Source organism: Penicillium paradoxum, assembly GCF_028828445.1.
Source record: "Penicillium paradoxum strain IBT 22861 chromosome Unknown utg000003l_segment0_segment0, whole genome shotgun sequence".
NCBI lineage: Eukaryota > Fungi > Ascomycota > Eurotiomycetes > Eurotiales > Aspergillaceae > Penicillium > Penicillium paradoxum.
The window spans coordinates 797,577-818,211 of NW_026643181.1; the positions used below are offsets into that span (position 1 = coordinate 797,577).

The window sequence follows — 20,635 nt, forward strand, 5'->3', positions numbered from 1 at the left end:
AGCAAGGCTGCCAATCATGAAGCAGTCCGAACAAGGTCGAGTCTTGATCCTGGACGGAATCGGGGAATCGAAGTTGGCGAGGCTGGAAATCCTCTGATTGGGTGAAACATCTCCAAACGCCGGACCTCCGTGACTTTGCGCCTTGACTTCGCCTGCGTCACTACCCAATCAGAATACTAATTATCGTCAGATTTGGAAATGGCTGGGTATTCATCTACAGCAAGAACGACAAGTGAATGATCAAGAATGCATGTGCTATGGCGTAAATAGAGCTGGGGGAGTACGACATCCAGTGGAACAGATCAAATAATATACACAAGCCATCAATATGAAAACAGACTAGGGGATCAAACACTCCTATTGAAAAAGGAGACGTAGCATGATGGCAACCAAGCCCACTCCAGCGTATCAGCCTTAAGCAGTCGCCCCCTCTGGCTCTTCGGCCGCAACCTCACTTGTCTCAGCAGCAGTCTCTCCGAGCTCTGGTGCACCAACAAGAGCTGCTCTCCGCTGGTCCATGACTTGAGCTGCCTCTCGAGCCCAGGCAACCCATTTGTCGTATTGCTCGCTCTCCATCTTCATACCAATGTCCATGTATGATGGTCCGAACTCTGCGCCATACGCTTCGGCTTCCTCCGCTGCAACCCGACGCTGAATATCCTCTTGCAAGCGAAGTCGGTAGAACTCTCGACGGGCAATATCGTAAGCGTTGCTCTTGGTCATATCCGGAACATTATTCAAAAGCCACAGCTGTCGCTGGACAACACTAGAGCGAGAAAAGTAACACATTAGCACTGAGGCCATTTCACACAAGACCGATCGAATCTCTAGAAAGCAAGACCATAGGATACACACCTTTCACCATCTAACCGCTTCCCTTGTTGTTGAATGCGGCTCCAATCGTAGTGTTCAAAGTCCTTTCCAGTGCTCTCTAGGAGCACACGGGGGCGGGCAAGTTCCCAGGGGTGATCGCGGAAGAACTGGGAACGCAATTGATCTTCCTCGTATTTGAGTTCAACCGGCTGGAAAAGTCGGCTGGCCTTCTTGGGTTTTCTGCGCTTCTCTTGAACTTGGAAGACGACCTGCGGCTTCGATGACCCAGCGACGGTTTTCATCCGCTGCTGAACAAGCTCATGCTGAGGAGGGCGGGTACGAATGAGGGTTTCAGCAGGAGGGATCTCGCCGACCACGCCAACCCATTGTGGCAGTTTGCTGGTCTTTCCACTGGCGAATTGGTTGAGTGCTGTCTGTCGCACCCGGAGGGCTGTGAGGTTAATTTTGCCCATGGCAGTCAGACCGAGCCGATGGCTAAAAAGAATCGAACCGGAAGAAGAATTGAGACGCGACTGGGGGCAGCAAATTAAGAAGAGACACGGTATGCGCTGCAGGGACGAGGTGGTTGATGCGGGAGCGAAAAAGATGGGATTGGCAAAGCGCGGCTCCGATTGGTCGAAGGGGGCTCCGCCAGGCCAGAAAGTGCAGGCCGTTCATCTTCAGAAAAACACACCTACGTCTTCCAAGTCACATCCCTCTCCCCTTTTGTCTGCTCTTTGCGCCCAAACGCAGGCGGCTCTCTCTCTTGTGCGAGTGGCAAAGGGCACTCTCTTGGATGCGGCCTACCTAATGCCACGATGTCTGTCATCTCATGCCTCATCCAAATAGGTCTCCCAGCTCGCCGAGCCTGCGAAATCACCCCAAGCAGGCCTTGGATGAGCTTTCTCTCTTTAGACAGTCCTCAATGCCTTCCTCGAATCTCCCTTCTCACAACGCCTCTCTCCGAAGACTCTATCCCCGTCGTCCTCGCCCGTCCGTCGCGTCAATAGCAGATATTTTTGTCGGCTCGCTGATTCTGGCAAGCTTTTGCCATGAACACTCGCCAAATCGCCGGGGGTTATCGACAGTGGCCTGGAGTCCCTCCGATCAAAATCTGCAGAGATTCCGGAGCAAAGGGACGCCTGGTCACAGAAGACTACCACCACGACAAAAACCTGAGTATTCACGCTCAAGGTTACATCTGTCGCAGCCCAGCAGATTGATCAGCAGCGGATTGGCACGTACGAATGATGATGATACAGAGGAGTATAACATTGATTCCGAGCCACAGGATGAGAGGGAGGCGGACAGCGAATATATACCCTTGTGGCCGGGAGACAATGCGGACGAAAAATCGCAAACCCGTTGTGAGAGATTTGATTTCGCAGAAGAAATCAACCAGAGAATAGAGATGAAAAAATATACAAAATCCGACGTCGACCCCAAATCACCGGACAACTACTGTCACCAATCCTTGCCGTCATGGCAGGATCCCCAGGAGGAGAAACGCTTTTTTACCTCCAAGCTGTACCAAAGGTCATTGGCAGGTCATGACTGGAAGGAAGCAGTGAATACTATTGCGCCATATTCGCAATACACGAAGACGCAGAGAGATACATCGCGGGATCAAATGGAAATCCACTCAGTTGAGAAGCTTGTCAGAACATTGTGGGAAGAGCCAAATCCATCCACCCAGTACCTGTTCAGATTATACCGAGATCTTCCTGCTCCGGGAGTTGCATTGCTCTCGCAACGCACCCGAGGTGCTCTACTGCGTTTGTTTGCGCACCCTCGAGACCGACGATGGGTAGATGCTCGTCGCTACTTGGCATTGGTGGATGACATGGTAACTGCTCGACTTCCCGTCTCCCGGTCACTCTGGTCATCTGCGATTCACCTCTCAGGCCGAGCCAATGGCAAAGTATTGAAACGCGATCTTATCCGAGCAGTTGGCTTGTGGCAGAAAATGGAACATGTCGCTGGGGTTAAAGCTGACGATGTGGTTTTCAACATTCTCTTTGACATCGCGATCAAAGCCGGCGCTTTCAAAGTTGCCGATCGTCTGGAGGAGGAAATGACTGCTCGGGGCCTGAGTTTCTCACGATGCGGAAAGGTTTCCAAAATCTATTATTTCGGTATGATGCGGGATGCTGAAGGCATTCGCGAGGCCTTTGACGATTTCGTGAAATCAGGCGAAATTGTTGACACTGTTGTTATGAACTGCGTGATTGCCTCATTCCTCCGGGCAGGCGACACTCAAACCGCGGAGCAGCTCTACGCGCGGATGCTAGAGAAACAATCAAGCAAGAACAAACAGCTGTCGCATTTGGAGGACGAATCCCACTCTCACATCGGTGGGTCAAACCTGAGCTACGACATGCCTGTGTATCGGGAAAAAGCCCGAAAACTGGGCCGTGTATTGAAGAAATCATCAGCGCTCAAGGAGAAGTTCCCAGAACACCACCGTGCGCTTCAAGACTCTCTTTCCATGACGCCTGATACGCGAACGTTTTATGTATTCCTGCGACACTACGCCTATACCACTGGCCAGCTCGATAGCTTTATGGCTGTCATGCGCGACATGGAGAAGACATTTGTCGTCCCACCACGTGCAATCATCTATCTGTTCCTCTTCGAAGGGTTTGCGCTTCATGGTCGGAGGAAAAAGCAATGGAGTGCGGAAAATCTTCGGCTGACATGGCATGCATACATTCGGGCTCTGCGTGACTCGAATGCCAGGCTCCGTGGATTGAATCTGAACAACAGAAAGATGACGTGGGAGAATCCATTGGCCAAGAGCGTGACAATCGATGTCGAAGAGTTACCAGTGACCGACTCCCCCAACGGGTTGTACATGGCTTTGCCAACGGCAGATACTGTCAACAAGGCAGATAGTTCCGAAGAAATACCCGACAACATCATCGAAGATGACCCTGAAACCAATGAAGAAGTTCTTAAGTCTGAGCTAGACGAGGCAGATGAGTCCGCGGGAATTGAAGAGCTTGATGTAGATGAGGTTTTCAACCCTCGCTCGCAGTTCCCAGGCGAAGCCGAGCCAGAACCCTGGGACCCCGAGAAGCGTCTCGAGAACGGTCTTTTCGTCGGACGTCGGATGATCACCGTTATCCTGCAAGCATTTGGCACATGCTGTGGTCCCAAAGAGGTTTTGGAGGTTTGGTTGCAACTTGAGCGACTTTGGCATCCACAGCAGCGCAAAGCGATCGATGTCTTTGCCATCAAGGAAGAGCTTGACAGGCAGATGTCTAGAGATCCTCATCGCAACCGTTGAGCAGGAGGAGCAGCTGAAAATAGACTCAGCTTTTGTACATTATTTTCCATATAGATCTGCCATATACCGACTCGATTTCTAGCGTGTCTTTGGCGCAAATGTATTATTTTTTCTACATTCTGATCGGTTCTACCAGCTATCCTACATACTATAGACATTGCTCTTTGAATTCCTACACTATGCACTGAATCTGTGAGTAAAAACAATCCAAGTCAAAGTCCCATCAGTCCCGAATAGGAAGGAACAGGCTGGCACGTGATACCGCGTTTGGGGACGCGGTTGACTCCGTTCTTTTCATCTGCTACACTTTCACTTCCCACCTTCACCTTTCTCATCTCTGCTATGACGCATCATGGATCGAAATTCGGCGGTCACGCGCCAAACTGCTAATATGCGTTGGGTTCTGAAGCATACCTTCCGAAAGAATGATTTCCGGTGAGTTGATGAACTAGGAGAAGATGCTCGGTTACTTACGGTGTACTCCGCCATATAGTCCACTTCAGCGAGAAGTGATCTCCTCTGTCATTGAAGGGCATGATGTCTTTCTCCAAGCATCAACTTCGTTCGGGAAGAGCCTGTGTTATCAGCTCCCTGCAGTACTAAAAGATTGGGGCAGTGAGTCTCGGATGTGTTCTATACATGCTAGATGACGGACCAGTCTGACCAACTGTGACCAGTGACCGTCGTTGTTTGTCCGCTTCTCTCTCTCATGGTGAGCGTGCATCTAGTAATTTCACAACTACTCAGCTAATACACAGTAGACCGACCAAGTAAATACCTTGAAAGCTCTCGGGGTCGCAGTTGCTACCATCAATTCCAATACGACCCACGAGGAAAGGCAAAGAGTACTTGAGGACATGCTTTGCGGGCACCCAAGCACGCGCCTACTCTACGTGACGCCCGAACTTTGCCAGACTGAAAACTTCCGCCGCCGCTTGCTTGTTGTCCACAAGCAAGGTCAACTTGTTCGGGTTGCCATTGACGAGGCACACTGCATAAGTGAATGGGGGCATGACTTCCGGCCGGCCTACAAGGAGTTAAGCTGGTTCAGAAAGAATCTTGTGGGCCCAACTGTACCAATGACTGCGCTTACCGCGACTGCCACGCCTCGAGTTCGATCGGACATGATCGACATATTGGGGCTGAATCCAGAGAACCTTAGGATGTTCAACACGCCCTCAGACCGTCCAAACATCCACTATGAGCTTCGATATCTCGCCGACTTTTCCGGCGATAATGAGAGCGCGGAGGACAGCCAACTTGCAAACTTGCTCCGTTGGCTCAATGCCATCCAGGCCCGACGACAGGCCCGACTTGGTAGCGAAGAACTGGCACAGCTCCCACCAATGTCAGGAATTGTGTACGTGGGGACCCGGGCGATGGCGGAGCATCTTGCTAGCCGGCTATCCCATTCTTCAGATGGGGCCGTCATGGCCGTTGCATATCACGCCGGCGTGGAAGCTAACAAACGGTCCCAAATCCAATCGACCTGGAAGTCGTCCCAGCCGTTCCAGCCAGTGAATGGCAGAAAGCCACCTGCCTTCGCCATTATTGTCGCCACTAATGCTTTCGGAATGGGGATTGATAATCCAGATGTCCGCTTTGTCGTACACTGGACACCACCGCGGAGTTTCGAAAGCTTTGTTCAAGAATCTGGCCGTGCAGGTCGAGATGGTCGCGCTGCTGCCTCACTTGTTTACTACGGTATTCAAGAAAGGAACTTCATAGAGACCATGATATACCGAGATACTGAATCTCACCGCGCAAACAGTGTTGAGAACCGAGAAGCCAAGCTTGAAAGTTTTGGCAAGGTTATTCGGTATTGCGAAAGCATCACGCGGTGCAGGCACGAATTGATCAAAGAGTTCTTCGGTGATTCCGAGCTGGAAGAAATGGGATCACAGCTGCCAGCACGAGAACATGTGCCTGTTGCAAGCTCATCGCCTTGCGATTTTGCCTGCGATTTCTGCAAGGAAGGCCGTGCTGGATTGGCAAAGCGCCGGGAGAAAATGGCATCTGAGACTCAGATGGCTCTTCTATATGCGGATTTTGATTGAGTAAGATCATATTTTATTCAATTATTCTGCAAATTTCAACAATTTCTGTCAGTTCATTACTTATATCGACTGTCTGATTGCATTTTCAAGGGGTTAGCACAGCATGAGTGGCGCGAGTGTTTCTTTTCTTTTCCTTTTCCCCACATATACCCTAGGCACAAATGGATGAACTCGAGCAGATCAGCTCAATGATTAGCTCCCCTTCTAATGGATCTAGCCACAGCAAACCGTGCATGGCCAATAAGCAAACCTCCTATTATGAACACAGTGATCAATTTTACCGAGTATGGAAATAGGCAAAGCAAAAGGTTAGAGACAAGGCAAACTGCCAGAGGGGTTTCTTTTAGCAATGAGAAAGATCACAAAGAGATTGCTTCAAATCGCTGTATCAACCTCCTATTGAAAACGACGATAACATGCTTTTTTTTTCGCCGTAAGAATTAAAATGGATCCAACTAGACACCTGAGAGGACAACGTTACGTCGCTCTGATTGCTTTTGGCTTAGAGACCAGGAGGGGGAGGGACCTGAAAATCAGATATCAGTAAGCAGAGCTACCATAACTGACCTACGAATGACTTACAGCGCTGTAGCCACCACCACCTGGGGGAGGGGGTGGCGGGGATCCTGAGCCAGGGGGTGGAGGAGGGGCCTCGCTGGCTGGGGGAGGAGGCGGAGCAGTGCCATCTGGCTGCTGCTGAGCGGCAGCCATTTGCTGGTAGTACTGGTAGTATGCGACGTAGTTCTGGTATCCGCCGTAGGCAGCATATGGGTCGCTGCCGTAGTACTGGGCGTACTGGGCGCTGTAGTCAGCAGCAGCAGAAGGAGTGGCAGCAGCAGTTGGGGACGCAGTGGCAGCCTGGCCTGCAGGGCTAGCAGAGGGATTAGTATTCTGCTGGCGGTTGTTGTAGCCGCCGCCATATCCACCACCACCACCACCTCCTCCGTGGTAGCGATCACCACGGTCACCGCCGCGGTTACCGTATCCACCGTAGTTGTGTTGAGGTGGGTTCTCTTTGAATCGCTGGTATTGTTCCTTGACATTGTTGAGAAGGTCCTCGCAAAGCTCCTTGGCCCGTTGGACGTCTTCAGCATCAGGCCCACTGAGGGTTGTTAGTGGAGGTTTATGGATGAGGGAAATGCAGGTAAAAAGGAGAAACATAAGAAGAAAAGTGAATAAGAAAAAGAACAATAAGTGGTGACAACTCACGCCACATGGAGGAACATTGCTTCGTCACTCTCGCGACCAGTGCTCGATTCAATGAAGCCAGAGCCACGGCCCTTGATCTGAACACGGCAGCGAGTTTGTTGCTGAATGTGCTTCACATAAGCACCACCCTGGCCAACGACCTGAGCGCGCAGATTGAAACCAGGGATCGGTTCAAGGTCAATAGGGATGCGCTCGTCCGGCCATTTACGCTGTAAAGATTAGCAAAATTTCAGGTTAAGTAGAGGTAAAGGAACAGTCTCGTACACGACCATACTCATCCCGCTCAACCTGTTGCTCAGGCTCGCGGCGGCGGAATCGTCGCTCATCGACCAGATTCGGGAGTTCTTTCTGCATCAGATCATTAATCATAGCGACTGCTTTTTCCAGACCTTCCTTGTTGGTGCTGGTCACATGCAGATAAAGGGGAGGGCTCTGAATCAATACAATCAGCAATTGCGCTGGCGAATTTTGCAAGGGATATTCCTTACAGCAGCGGTCGCCATGTTCTTGTCGGGATAATAATTGCCACGGGTCGTCACATCTTAAGAAAAAGTAAAGGTGAGTGAGAAGTTCTTTGCCTAAAATAGAAAAGGTAAAAGGAAGGCGTACCGGCGCCAGTTTCATCTTGAATCTATAAGTCACGCAGCGGAAGTCAGCAGATGCAAAAGAGGGTGAATGGGATGCTATTTGTTTTAGCGAAGGGTAAGCTTTATTCAATCCAGCGCAAATGGGGCAAAACATTAAGTAGAAGCCAAGGTGCCTCAATCTTCCGTAGGAGCCGTGGCTAGGGGATCAGTATGTGACAATGGAGATATTTACCATCTTCTGAGTAGAACCCTTGGTCAGGGTATAGCGATTGCGCAGATCATTGATTTCAATGTCTTTGATGTAGTCTCCATCTGCAACATAGATTTCGGTATTCAACTTGGTCGCGTTATCGGCGTTGGAGGGGGACTGGGATTTCTCTGTCGCATTGTCGGCCTAATCAAATATGTTAGAAGTTGGGTAGCAAGAATCGAGGTAAGGGAGTAATCACAGAGCGGATCGGAGGGACATCAACATGCTGAATGCCCTTCTTGGCCTGGAGTTGCGCATTGATTTTGGCTGCTGCGGCCGCTATACAGATAATTAGTTAGTCTGATACTCGTGGCTATGGTGGTATGAACACCAGCTTCACATACCTGCGGCGGCGGCTGGATCCGAGGCAGATGGCTTTGCTGGAGTATCTGCGCCAGGGCTGCGACTCAACGGGCGACTCAGCGGACTACGAGTGCGGGCCGACTCCGACTGGCGGTTGGATGGAGATCGAGAGCGCCGGTCAAATCGGGATCGTCGTGGTTCAGGCTCAGTCTGGTCAAAGCGAGACCGCTTAACGCGGTGTTCATCGTCCGCCATGGTGAAAGGTGGGGTAAAATCAAAAGAGAGAGAACTGGTCGGGGAAAAGAAGCTCGAAAGGTCCAGATCGATAGCGGGAAGGAGTTTTGAAGGCGGAGACCGAGTGGCCAACAAACAAAGCCACAAGTGACGAATCCGGCAGGTTCTGGGACGGTTCGAAAGCGCAAAATGAAAGGAAGAATTAGAAATATCTTTCAATTTTCATTTCGAAATGCTGGAGAAATTGTACACTGATTGTTGTGGTTGCGCGTTGTAGAGTGCAAGTCACGTGGATGGATCTCACGTGACATTTTATTACTGGCAGCCGCACTATACCTATTTAGGACTAGACTGCGCTGACTCACCGGGCGGTCGCCGAGGTCGGCCGACTAAAAAGAATATCCCCGGGGCGAATCTGGAGTGAATCATCGCACAACCTATCCACATCACTTGAACTCCTCATGGCTTTCAGGCGCCCATTGACGCTGTCAGCAGGGTCAGCGTCGCTGCTGTCATCCGCAGCAGCTACCGCCCGGTCCCGTACTGCTGCGCTTCCTCGATTCACCTCTATTCGTGCATCATCGAGCTCAACCTCAGCTCTTGCCTACAAGGCATTGCACCGTCGATCTCCTCTGCCATTGCCGGTCGCCGATGCTTCTCCTCAATGGGATGCTCCCACAGCTGTCTCTTCGATTCTCTATGAGACTCCCGTGGCTCCCACAAACCCACCCAAGCGGCACATCCTGAACTGCCTCGTGCAGAACGAGCCCGGTGTGCTGTCCCGTGTGTCTGGTATCCTGGCTGCCCGTGGCTTCAACATCGACAGTTTGGTTGTTTGCAACACCGAGGTCGAGGATCTCTCGCGCATGACCATTGTGCTGCAGGGCCAAGACGGCGTCGTCGAGCAGGCTCGCCGCCAGCTGGACGATCTCGTCCCTGTCTGGGCTGTGTTGGACTACACCGAGTCCGCTCTGGTGCAGCGTGAGCTGCTTCTGGCTAAGGTCTCTATCCTTGGTCCTGAGTTCTTCGAGGAGCTGCTTCAGCACCACCGCGAAATCACTACTTCGCCGGACTCCCTGGATCCTAAGTCTTACCAAGACCACTCCGTCCAGCAATATCATCCCCGTCACCTTCCCCAGAGCCAGGCCCTTCGTCACAAGCACGAGCACTTGGATGCCATTACCCGCCTGACACACCAGTTCGGTGGTAAGATCTTGGATATCAGCACCAACAACTGCATCGTTGAAGTGTAAGTATTTTCTGCTCTGACTCCCAGTTTGATCAATTGACTGATTCGACTTTTTACAGTTCTGCCAAGCCTTCCCGTATCGACTCTTTCCTCAAGCTGATCGGTCCCTTCGGTATTCTCGAGTCTACCCGCACCGGTCTGATGGCTCTTCCCCGTTCTCCTCTGGGTGAGCCCAGCGAGGAGATCGAGAAGGATGCCGCCGACGTTGTCGATGCTAGCACCCTGCCCCCCGGCTAAGCTATGTATCGACCCTCGAACTCAAAAATATACATACCCGAATAGGATTAGAATGGTCTCTTGTTCCTTTTAGCTGTTCTGTGGAGTTGAACTAATTTGAAAACAAATGGCTTAGCCATTGTATGTAAAATGACACGAATATTGTTTCCCTCGAATCTATGTATATTCTTTGCGCCTTCAAATTCCACCTGTCCATTACTTGGAGTGCCCTAGTCATTAGCACGACAGTAGCAAAGATATATAGTCGGCAACAAATCTCTCTTAAAACTAAGAAATTAACCATGGAAACGGACACTAAAAGCTTCAAACCCGTGTAATTCAATACTTCAAATGGCGGTGTACGGTCATGTATTTACTAGACGATCGTGGCGTCGCCTAGAGCGGAGATCATGCATACTCCCCGGGCCGGTTTCTTTGCTTACAATGACCTCTCGAACTGACATATCCCTCACGATATGGAATGATTCATTCCAGCAGCACTAAGCTCAAAAGACTAAGACCTTCATGATGAAGAGCATGGCACCTTCACAACTACATTGCCCACATCTCTAAATCCTCACTTTAGCTGCAATGCCCTTCCCATGATAAGAGACGACATCCATGTAGTTCCCAATCTGCACTCTGACCTTGGCGAAAGCATCCATCTTCAACGACTGACCAAGTGCCTTGAGCAACGCATCGTATCCAACGCCGCCCATGTTAAGATTGACTGGCAAGCGTGGCGTCGTGGATATACCAGGAGGCACTCTGAATGGATCTCGGTTGTTGATCCGGCCGATTGGTTCTTTTTCTTCGTAGAAAGCCGTTGCGTCAATTGAAGTAATTAGGATATCATTTTCTGCCAGGGGTGAGAAAAGAGTAAATTCCGCGGTTGAAGACCATAGGAAAAACTATACTCTAGTGTTAGTAGATGTTCACAGTATATCTTTTTCTGGTCTTGAATACCGTTGCATCTTGAATGAAATGCGGTTTCTGGTCTTCGTCATTGCCTGGAGTACCCGGGATAGAGATGCGAGGGACGGGAACGGTGATGTTGAGAACTGATAATGCTTCGCCCAGACCTGGGAGAGATGGAATCGTGTCCCGGTGACTTTTGATCGTGATCGTTGTATTGGATCCTGGTTGGGGTATCAGCGCTTGTCATTAGGACTATGCTATTAGGAGGAAAATGACCTGATATGTAGGATGAAAGCAACGCCCGTCCCGCCTCAACGCCATCTATTCCACCTGCGTCCAGCGGACTCCAAAAGCACTCGAACGGAACGTAACTATTGTTTCCAGGCGCAATAGAGATATTCTGGGCAGCGATGTGGGCAACAGTGGTGTCATTGTAGCGCACAAGAAAGTCGACAAAGGGGATTGTTGCGGAGTAGTTCGTTGGGTTGGTGAAGTTCACCCGCGTAGACACCAACATTGAAGATTCAGTCGTACTTCCTAATTGAAGTGAGACCACGCGCGGATTCAGTTGATTGAGCGAGTTGCCGATAGAAGCTAGGATATGGTCAATGGCCAAAATGTTCATTGTTCTTGATTTGTACTTAAAAGATTCTAACTCATGAGAACATACTCTTCACAGGTACCTTCCCTTCCGCAGGGATTCCTCGCACGGCAAAGCGGCCTAAGCCAGTTGAGACTTTGGTATCTACGGTGGCAGCAACCCGCAGCACGACGGTTTCACTGCCGAACAGCATTGCTTGAATGACCTCTGCTAAAAGGCTATCATCTGTGACTTTTAATGGTGCATCCTTCATTGCAAACTCGACAAGGAGTGCCGAAGAGCCATCGTGATCGTTCACCATTGTGGAGTTGGCATCTTGCCATTTGCTGATGTTCAACACGCCAAACTTCTCTTCCTTGTAGTAGACATCCGCAAGTGCACGAACTTGTGGGACATCAACTTGGAAGTTCATCTCCTCCGGCAAAGCAATGAGAACCTTCACCAAGGCAGACACTGTAGGCTGCGAGTCCGGAGAATCTGGCGCCGCAAAGGGATCTGGAAGGGAGAAATGGGTGTCAGACATAGTAAAGTTCTTGACAAGATTATCCAATGCATGCCCTGTGAATGGCAGCGGCACAGTCACGCTGCGCAACAGGTCTACGATCCATGCTGGAGTATCGGGTGACGGGGCATCAGATCCACGAATGTAGATGGTTGTTTCGTGACCTTGGATATAACTAGAAACCAAAAGATCCAGAGGAGAACCTTTCTGCCCCGGACAGCTAGAGGTTAATTCATCAGGTAATTGCTGGATGAGACCCTCGACGCCAATTGAGGTTGCCTGGCCGGGTTGCACATCTATCGCACTCGTCTTTGCATCGGCAACCAGAATGTAAGGGTCTCCAGGCGAACAATTGGGCACTAGGATATCAAAGTCGAGGACAGGAATGGAGAAAGCAATAGGAGAACCAGTCAAGGACGAGAGCAGAACATTTACTGCCATGGCACCATTCTTTGCATCATGCACGTTCAGCTTGAGAATGTCGATACTCGGTAGGGCTGGGAAATCATGCTCTAGAAGGAAATTAGCTTCTATGTTCCAGCACCCGAGAACTACCCCTCCAATGAACACTATACCTTCAAAGATGACATTGTCTGTCAGCACTTGAGTTCCCAAAGCGATCAACCCAGACTTTAAATGCATCGTTGCCTTGCCCTTGACATTAAGGCGGCCCAGCCTTCCCTCAATCCAATCAATGGCTACAGCATGAATTCCTCGAACGTCTCCAGCCTCTATATCAGCGAGAAAGTCAACATGTGTATGACGGCCGTTGCGGACATCGACCTTGATGGAGGGCAATATTGCATTTGCAACAAGCACATTCCCATACTCCGGGAGGTAGACTTCAACATCCGATGGGCCAGTCTCAATTTCCCTGGCGATCCATGTAGCCAATCGACCAATGTTCCGAACCGGTTTGTTGTTCACGCGGCCCGAGTCCATCACAAAGTCCCCTTGAATCCGGGCCCGAACACCATCAGACGTCGCAGAATCAATTGAGACTGTTGTTGGCTTGAATACAGCAGCTTGTTGTGCATATTCTTTCACCGCCGCTGGAGCAGCAAACGCAAGCACCAGTATTGTCAAAATACTGAGTGTTAGAATAGAGAGGGAGATGACCGTCGGCCAACGCACACGACTTCGTTTCGGGGTGTCGTCATCGTCGGGCGAGACTCGTGAGGCTATTGAAGAAGATCGTGGTGACCTCGGCTCAGTCCCATAGATCAAATCACCGTCACGACGGTGTAACAGAGGTGTTGATTCCGATGACAGTTCATATGATGCCCTAGCCTGATCGGTTGATATCCTTTCCGGCGACCATTCAGGACCATTGGAATTTCCATTCAGAAGAGGCTGACCCGCTCCATCAGCACTTGGGCTCGGAATTCTATGGCTGCCCCCAATTCCGCCTGACGAAGACTGTGATAATCTTTGTTCGGTACTATAAACCGTCATATCATCTTTACTGGCCTGCGAAAGATGTGGTGACTCTGTTGATAGCTGACATGACGGTCCCGATTGGTCGGCAGGTGGTGTTTCAGAGCCAGACTGCACATTCAATAGCGCCGGGTTCGCTGCGTCAGCCATTGAGACCCCGGATTCATCGACACCAGAATGAGATTGTGATGCTCTTTGCTCGGTGGAATAGACCGTCAATGTATCTCCAGAGTGGTGCGAAACTTGCGAAGAATCTGTTGATAATTGATATGATGGCCTAGGCGGGTCGTTGGATGGTCTCTCGGGGCTGACCCGCCCATCGAGTAGAGGCCGATTTGCCTCGTCAGCCATCGTGGCCCAAAACGTTCGGATACAGAAAAATGGATTGAATTCTTGAGGCAGTTGCGGTATAATGATAAGGTCAAATGGACATAATCCTAGATGATAGGGAGTAAGAAAGAGAGAGGTAGTAGGCAAGCTTGGAAGAGGCGCTCGATGACGATAAGCCTGATAACGGAAGTGTGGAGAGATCCATGGATCGAATTGACACCTTGACACCTTGACACCTAAATTATTCGGCACCAAGGCACGAAGATCGTCGCACATCCTCTCGATTTATTTGAGACTACTTTTTCCCACCGTTACTTCCCTGTTCCTCTTCCCCTTCCCAAATCACCTCAATTTTCAAACATACCCTCCAGCCCATCATGGCTAGTGGTCTCACAGCTGCCGCCCGCTATGGTGCCCAAAGTGTAAAGCAATTAGCCGGCTCCACCTCTTCTTTGCGTCGAACACTCCAGGCTAATGGAATCCGACGATTTGCTCACCAGACACCTACCACACCACCTACTTCACCTTTCGCCCCTCGTCACCTCCTCTCCATTGCAGACCTGACCCCCACGGAATTCGCTACTCTAGTTCGCAATGCTGCCTCGCACAAGCGTGCCATCAAATCCGGCGCCATTCCCGAACGCCTGTTGGGATCCCTCTCCGGCAAGACCGTGGCCATGATGTTCAACAAGCGTAGCACTCGCACCCGCGTATCAACGGAAGCCGCCACCGTCCAGATGGGCGGTCACCCCATGTTCCTCGGCAAGGATGACATCCAACTCGGCGTCAACGAGTCCCTTTACGATACTTCCGTTGTGATCTCATCGATGGTCTCGTGTATTGTTGCGCGTGTCGCAAAGCACGAGGACGTCGCCGGTCTGGCACAGCACTCTACCGTGCCCGTGATCAACGCTCTCTGCGACTCGTTCCACCCGCTCCAGATCATCGCCGACTTCTTGACTATCTACGAGACCTTCCCAGTTCAGGCGCACAAGCTCTCCAGCCTGGGTGTGGAGGGTCTCAAGATCGCTTGGATTGGCGATGCGAACAATGTCCTGTTCGATATGGCTATCGGCGCTGCTAAGATGGGTGTGGACATGGCCGTTGCCACCCCCAAGGGCTACGAGATTCCTGCCTCCATGCTTGAGATCATCAAGCGTGCTGGTGAGGGTGTTGCTAAGCCCGGAAAGTTGACCCAGACCAATGTTCCCGAGGAAGCCGTCAAGGACGCTGACATTCTTGTTACTGATACCTGGGTTTCTATGGGCCAAGAAGAGGAGGCCAAGAAGCGCATGAAGGACTTCGAGGGCTTCCAGATCACTGCTGATTTGGCTAAGCGTGGTGGCGCCAAGGAGGGCTGGAAGTTCATGCACTGCCTGCCCCGCCACCCCGAGGAAGTCGACGATGAGGTCTTCTACAGCGCGCGCTCCCTGGTTTTCCCTGAAGCCGAAAATCGTTTGTGGGCCGCCATTGCCGCTTTGGAGGGCTTCGTTGTGAACAAGGGAAAAATTGTGGAGTAAAAAAAGCGCTTATTCACGGAGTCTCGGTATAGAATATTATGTATATACTGGAGTATAATTACTGATTTCGGCCCAAATTCGGCCTTGAACCCCTTCCAAATGAAATTCCCCACTGTATGCGGCCAATGACTATCGTGGTGATTCCAATCCAATTCCAAAGCGGGCCGCAGATGAACAGGGCCTGGCTCCCGGCTTCCGTCGGGTCGAAGTTAAGCTTTTGCTTCCGGTGACACGTGACCTTGTCGGATCAACCACGGTGGGGGGCTTCCGAGTCATGACCTTCCCCAGCCCTAAGAGGGTCTGATTTGGGTTCGATGCGGATTATCTGAACTACAGTGTATCCATTATACCTACAACCTATCTCGTAGTTGACAGCCCTTCATCGGGTAGTATCACTCAAATAGCTTTCGAGAACGCAGCTACCTATACGCAAGTCCGAGGTGTTTCGATTCAACGCTTTAAAAGGGATTTGAAATAATACAGAACAATTAAATGCCCCTATCGTTCCATGTTCTAGGCGCTCATTCTCGGGGCTCAAAGCATAGGTTTCCTATTAATTCTCTAGAAGTCGGGAATTCCAGCAGAATCTCGGATTGACCTCTTACCCCACACTTACTCCACGCTCCGAACAACTATCTCCAACACGGTTGCTCGGAACGGTAATTGCTGAGGGGAAATTCGACTGTACTAATAGCCTTAGGGGGAATATTCATACCCTTCCTATATCTTATCTTCTATACCACTCAACTTATCTACCTTTCATCATCAACACATTCCCACACGCAACACATTCGCAATGGGCTTCGAAGACAAACGAATCGCTATTATCGGCGGTGGCCTAGGAGGCATGTCCTTCCTCAATGCCGCACTGTATACTGGTCTGAAGAATGTGCAATTGTACGAACAAGCAGCACATTTCGGCGAAGTTGGTGCCGGCGTGAATATCACCTCCAATGCAAATCGCGTTCTGGACGCTTTCGGCTTACAGGAGAGTATGATGCGCAAATCCTCACGCAAGCTGCCCAGCTATATGGAATATCACAACTATAAAAGCGGAGATTACGTGGGCCATATTGGGGAATTCTCGCAGCCCCATGCGCGTCTGCTGCACCGCGCCCACCTACTCGACTCTTTGAAAGAGCGCGTGCCAGAGTCGAGTCTAAACTTAGGCAAGCATTTGGTATCCATCAGTCGCAACACTGCGCCCGATCCGGCACCCTATACACTTCATTTCCAGGATGGCAGCACCGCCGAAGCAGACATCGTGATCGGCTGTGACGGTATCAAGTCCAATGTCCGCCGAGATATGGGCTTGGGAGATGATCCCAATTACTCCGGGCAGGTGGTGTACCGCGGCTTCGTCGAGTACGAAGATTTGCCTATTGAGACGGCGCAGTTATTGCGCAAGACCGTCAATTTCCGTGGACCAAAGCGCCATGTCCTGATCTTGCCTATTGGTAACCAGGAGACGGGGACTGATCGTGCGGCCATCATCGGGTTCATGTCTGAACCGCTTGAGGCTTGGGATTCCGAGAGCTGGATGTCGCGCTCGGATATCGATAGTCTGCAGGAACACGTCCGAGACTGGTGTCCGGAAGTACAGCATATCATTGCTGGTCTGCGCAAGAGCTCCCAGGATGGAAAGATGCTCAAGCAGGCGCTATACGTGCGTGATCCGATCGACAAATGGTATGAGATGAAAGACGGACGGAATGATGCGGGTATCATTCTACTTGGTGACTCGGCACATTCGACTCTCCCTCATCAAGGTATATTGAGGCCTGCGTGTGCTTAGTTATATTATAAAGCATATGCTGACAGTATGCTATAGGTCAGGGAACATGCATGGCCATTGAATCTGGCATTGCTCTTGCAACAATTCTCCGGCATTGGAAAACGGATGACTTGGAAGCTGCATTCAAGTTCTACCAGGATCTCCGTAAGCCCCGGACAGATCGGGTGACGCAAACCAGCTATGAAGCTGGTAAGCTGGCCAGCTCGGATTCGCCTGACCAGATGTCTAACAACTTCAATCCGGATGCACTGATGGAGCGAATGAAGTGGATTATGGAATATAATGTTCTAGAAGATTTACGGGCTAAGGGCCAGGGATATATGAATTTTGAAGATTCGCGCTTGTGAATGGTCATGATATATAATGGCATACTAGCTTGTATGTCAGATGTTGGTGGCGGTTTTGTATGAAAAAAAAATATATATATTTTTTTCTAAATGTCATTTCCGTTTTATGACTCAATTACACAAGAAGAGAATCTGTCGTGCCACATGTCAATCGTATGACTGGATTGAATAGCTGCGCTGCCTCGGGTTCCGTTCAAAGGCAAGTTCTATAGATCGGTCATGTATAGGTCATCGGCCCTCACCCCCATCGCATATTTAGACTCAAGATCGATGCGATTAATATCAATCTCAATCCCGCGATAGATTAAATTATCCTCGGATCTAATACCTTCACCCCAATTGCCGGGGCCGCTCGGTCTGTTTCACATGCCAACCGCACGTGCAGCAACTCCGCATTTCCCCCGTCTCAGCATCTTCCTCTCTGATTTCTCTAGGCTTTCGGCTGAAAGATCCATAATGGAGGTAATATGGGACAATACAGGCCCTTGATTCGCATAAACATACGAATTCCAGTCTAACATATCTCGTATAGATCACCAACTCCTCGGGTGGCTTCCGTTCCCATCGCTCATACCCATCGCTCAACCACGTCTCCCTAGCACCATTAACTCCACGATTCCCCATTGACGACGACACAGACGAGATAGACTATTTCAACCACCGCGACAATGAGCCTTCAGCCAGCGGCACCCGTACACCCCCAACATCATCCTATCTATCTAGCGTCTCAGTCCCCAGCACGCCACCAATCCTATCACACTCCCGCAGCAACTCACGAAGCCGCCACGCGCGCAGCAAAAGCTCAAGTCGGGCGGTACCCTTAAGCGACACCAACCTATATAGCCGGGATCTAAGCCATCCCCTCCACCATGTCCCAGGCACACATAAGAAACATACCAGCATCTCCTACACGCATGGACGCCGACCTCTCCATGACATCAACGCGCCGAGATCCAAATCGGACGCAGAATGGATGCTCCGCGCAGGCATCGCCCTAGCCTCCTCAACCCGCGAAGAAAAGGGCCAAAGCTGGCTCTCCAAGCGAGAGACCTCAACCAGCCTCATCCCCGATATACCCTTCGACGAGCCCAGCAATCGCCACCACCACCGCACCAAAAGCGGCTCATCGCGCAAGTCCCGCTCCGGTGCCTCAACACCAGGCATCGCCCTCTCCCGCCGCGGTAGCAGACGCGGCAGTCGAGCCGGTCTAACCATGACCGCTCTCCCGATGTCATATGCCTCCTCCACGGCAGAGAAAGTATCCATAAGCCCCGGTCCCAGCACGGGAACTGCCACGGGCACGGCTAGTCCCGACGCACAGTCACTCACACTCCCCGACTTCGTTGACGAGCACATCCGCGCAGAGATGGCGGCGCTGCAGCAGCGCCGGTTCTCGCAAGAGGATCTGTTCTGGGAGGGTTCAGACGAGGAGTTCTCCTCTGAGTACTTGTATGATTCCGACGAGACGCTGGATGACTTCGACGAAGCGGATCTGCAGGAGTTAACACGCGAGCGCGGATTCGGGCTGGGGACTTGGATTGATCGGCTGGTGGAGTGGACTTTGTTCGGGGTAGATGAGTGGCCTGCGGCTCAGGCTGCGGTGGCTGCTTCGCGGATTGGAACGGCGTCTACTACCACCACTGTTACGTTTGAGGAACCTGTTTTGGCGTCTGGGCGGGCTGGTGATACGCTTTCACTTGGGGATGAGGATGGGGATGTGTCTGACGGGGATTCTTCCCGTAGTGATGGGGAGTCTAATGGTGTTTCTGATCCTATTGAGAAACCTGGGGCTCGAGGTGGTTGGGAAGATGCTGGGTGGTTGTTCCGCGTGGTGAAGCGGGCATTGGTATGAATTATGAATTGCGTTGAGCGATTTTTCTTTTGTAGATTTGTTTGCCAATGAATTGTTGATTCGATTTGTTAATTAGCTTTGTTCAGAATGTCTACAAGGCTGGCTTTAATCCACAGATGTGCAGCTAAGCAGCAGTCCGAAAATGATATATGGGTCACCCCTAGGTTTGGTAAATTCTATATGACGACCAAAAGGTTTAGTGAAAAATTGATTGGATTCCAATGAAACATGCTACATTGCACAAAAAGATCCTATCAACTAACAACATATCTGAGACCTGTTATACGGGATAAACAAGATCAGAAGTATGATGCAGACCGGGAGGATGGTGAGACATCCTCTTCTAATTTATAGAACGGGTTCAGATCTGCCGCCAAATTTTCCAGAGCTGAATGGGACAGGTATTTGGTCAGAAGTCCCAGGACAAACATAAGTCGTTGCGACATCCGTCACCGCAATAGCCAAGCGACAGAGTGACAATGACCATAAAGAAATGTCAAGCCTCAGAGACGAATCAAGCAAAGACAACCAACAATGGCGAATGAGAAGAGGAGGAAAAAGACAAAGAGGAGACAAAGAGATGGTGATGAAAGAGAGGGATGTATGCGACTCCAGGGTGCCAGTAGATATGGAACGAGGGATCAAAGTTTGAATGAGGTACAGAGATAAAAAGAGATCAAGATTCACAGAAAAAAAGGAAAGGTAGAAAAAGAAGGGTTTCATGCGTACAGAGTTGAAATACGACAGATGGGAAAAAGCAAGGGAAGGAAAAGGAAACGAGACCGAACCTGAATGAATTCATTGAAAATTTTGAAAACAGACCAGTTATACCAAGATTCATTTTCATCTTCCAAGTTCCAGCCGAAATAAAAAGAAACAAGAAAAAGGAAAGAAAAAGCTGTTAGGTCATTCGCCTTGAGTACTATAACGCCATCTGAGACCATGTCGATTCTAGGGTCATGCAGCAGGTATCGTGATCGTGACATACGTCGAAAATTGCGCGGTCGAAGGGGTATAGACCGTCGGTCAAGCTCGAGTGCGAGTCGGCAGGGAGAAGTGAGGCCGATACGCAGGAGGGGTGTAAATTTAGTGTTGGTCGTTCGTAAGGAGATCGGAGTGGGTTAAT

The 20,635-nt window shown here is 50.5% G+C and overlaps 9 protein-coding genes across 9 annotated transcripts; 6 read left to right on the forward strand and 3 right to left on the reverse strand.

Moving 5' to 3' along the window:
- Positions 1-414: 414 nt before the first annotated feature.
- On the reverse strand, positions 415-1,286 carry rsm25 (mitochondrial 37S ribosomal protein mS23; the record flags this gene model as incomplete). The annotated part of the gene is made up of 2 exons (XM_057173251.1): positions 415-766; positions 856-1,286. 2 exons carry the CDS (start codon positions 1,284-1,286, stop codon positions 415-417), a joined length of 783 nt encoding a protein of 260 aa, XP_057033402.1.
- A 452-nt stretch (positions 1,287-1,738) lies between these two features.
- Positions 1,739-4,102, forward strand: N7457_002206 (pentatricopeptide repeat protein; the record flags this gene model as incomplete). The annotated part of the gene is made up of 1 exon (XM_057173252.1): positions 1,739-4,102. One exon carries the CDS (start codon positions 1,739-1,741, stop codon positions 4,100-4,102), a length of 2,364 nt encoding a protein of 787 aa, XP_057033403.1.
- Positions 4,103-4,454: 352 nt separating this feature from the next.
- On the forward strand, positions 4,455-6,159 carry N7457_002207 (putative RecQ family helicase RecQ; the record flags this gene model as incomplete). The annotated part of the gene is made up of 4 exons (XM_057173253.1): positions 4,455-4,537; positions 4,596-4,717; positions 4,780-4,814; positions 4,864-6,159. 4 exons carry the CDS (start codon positions 4,455-4,457, stop codon positions 6,157-6,159), a joined length of 1,536 nt encoding a protein of 511 aa, XP_057033404.1.
- Positions 6,160-6,661: 502 nt separating this feature from the next.
- N7457_002208 (KH domain-containing protein) lies at positions 6,662-8,763 on the reverse strand (the record flags this gene model as incomplete). Its single annotated transcript, XM_057173254.1, has 9 exons — positions 6,662-6,685; positions 6,742-7,261; positions 7,369-7,577; positions 7,633-7,800; positions 7,857-7,909; positions 7,978-7,999; positions 8,188-8,349; positions 8,405-8,484; positions 8,550-8,763. 9 exons carry the CDS (start codon positions 8,761-8,763, stop codon positions 6,662-6,664), a joined length of 1,452 nt encoding a protein of 483 aa, XP_057033405.1.
- A 440-nt stretch (positions 8,764-9,203) lies between these two features.
- On the forward strand, positions 9,204-10,228 carry N7457_002209 (acetolactate synthase regulatory subunit; the record flags this gene model as incomplete). Its single annotated transcript, XM_057173255.1, has 2 exons — positions 9,204-9,991; positions 10,051-10,228. 2 exons carry the CDS (start codon positions 9,204-9,206, stop codon positions 10,226-10,228), a joined length of 966 nt encoding a protein of 321 aa, XP_057033406.1.
- A 548-nt stretch (positions 10,229-10,776) lies between these two features.
- N7457_002210 (uncharacterized protein) lies at positions 10,777-14,055 on the reverse strand (the record flags this gene model as incomplete). The annotated part of the gene is made up of 5 exons (XM_057173256.1): positions 10,777-11,118; positions 11,174-11,346; positions 11,402-11,719; positions 11,796-12,740; positions 12,804-14,055. Coding segments are annotated over 5 exons (3,030 nt in total), but the record flags the coding sequence as incomplete, so codon positions are not given.
- Positions 14,056-14,372: 317 nt separating this feature from the next.
- Positions 14,373-15,515, forward strand: argB (ornithine carbamoyltransferase; the record flags this gene model as incomplete). The annotated part of the gene is made up of 1 exon (XM_057173257.1): positions 14,373-15,515. The coding sequence occupies one exon, from the start codon at positions 14,373-14,375 to the stop codon at positions 15,513-15,515; it is 1,143 nt and encodes a 380-aa protein (XP_057033408.1).
- Positions 15,516-16,311: 796 nt separating this feature from the next.
- On the forward strand, positions 16,312-17,657 carry N7457_002212 (uncharacterized protein; the record flags this gene model as incomplete). Its single annotated transcript, XM_057173258.1, has 2 exons — positions 16,312-17,284; positions 17,347-17,657. 2 exons carry the CDS (start codon positions 16,312-16,314, stop codon positions 17,655-17,657), a joined length of 1,284 nt encoding a protein of 427 aa, XP_057033409.1.
- A 456-nt stretch (positions 17,658-18,113) lies between these two features.
- N7457_002213 (DUF3984 domain-containing protein) lies at positions 18,114-19,509 on the forward strand (the record flags this gene model as incomplete). The annotated part of the gene is made up of 2 exons (XM_057173259.1): positions 18,114-18,119; positions 18,190-19,509. The coding sequence occupies 2 exons, from the start codon at positions 18,114-18,116 to the stop codon at positions 19,507-19,509; spliced, it is 1,326 nt and encodes a 441-aa protein (XP_057033410.1).
- Between the last annotated feature and the right edge of the window lie 1,126 nt (positions 19,510-20,635).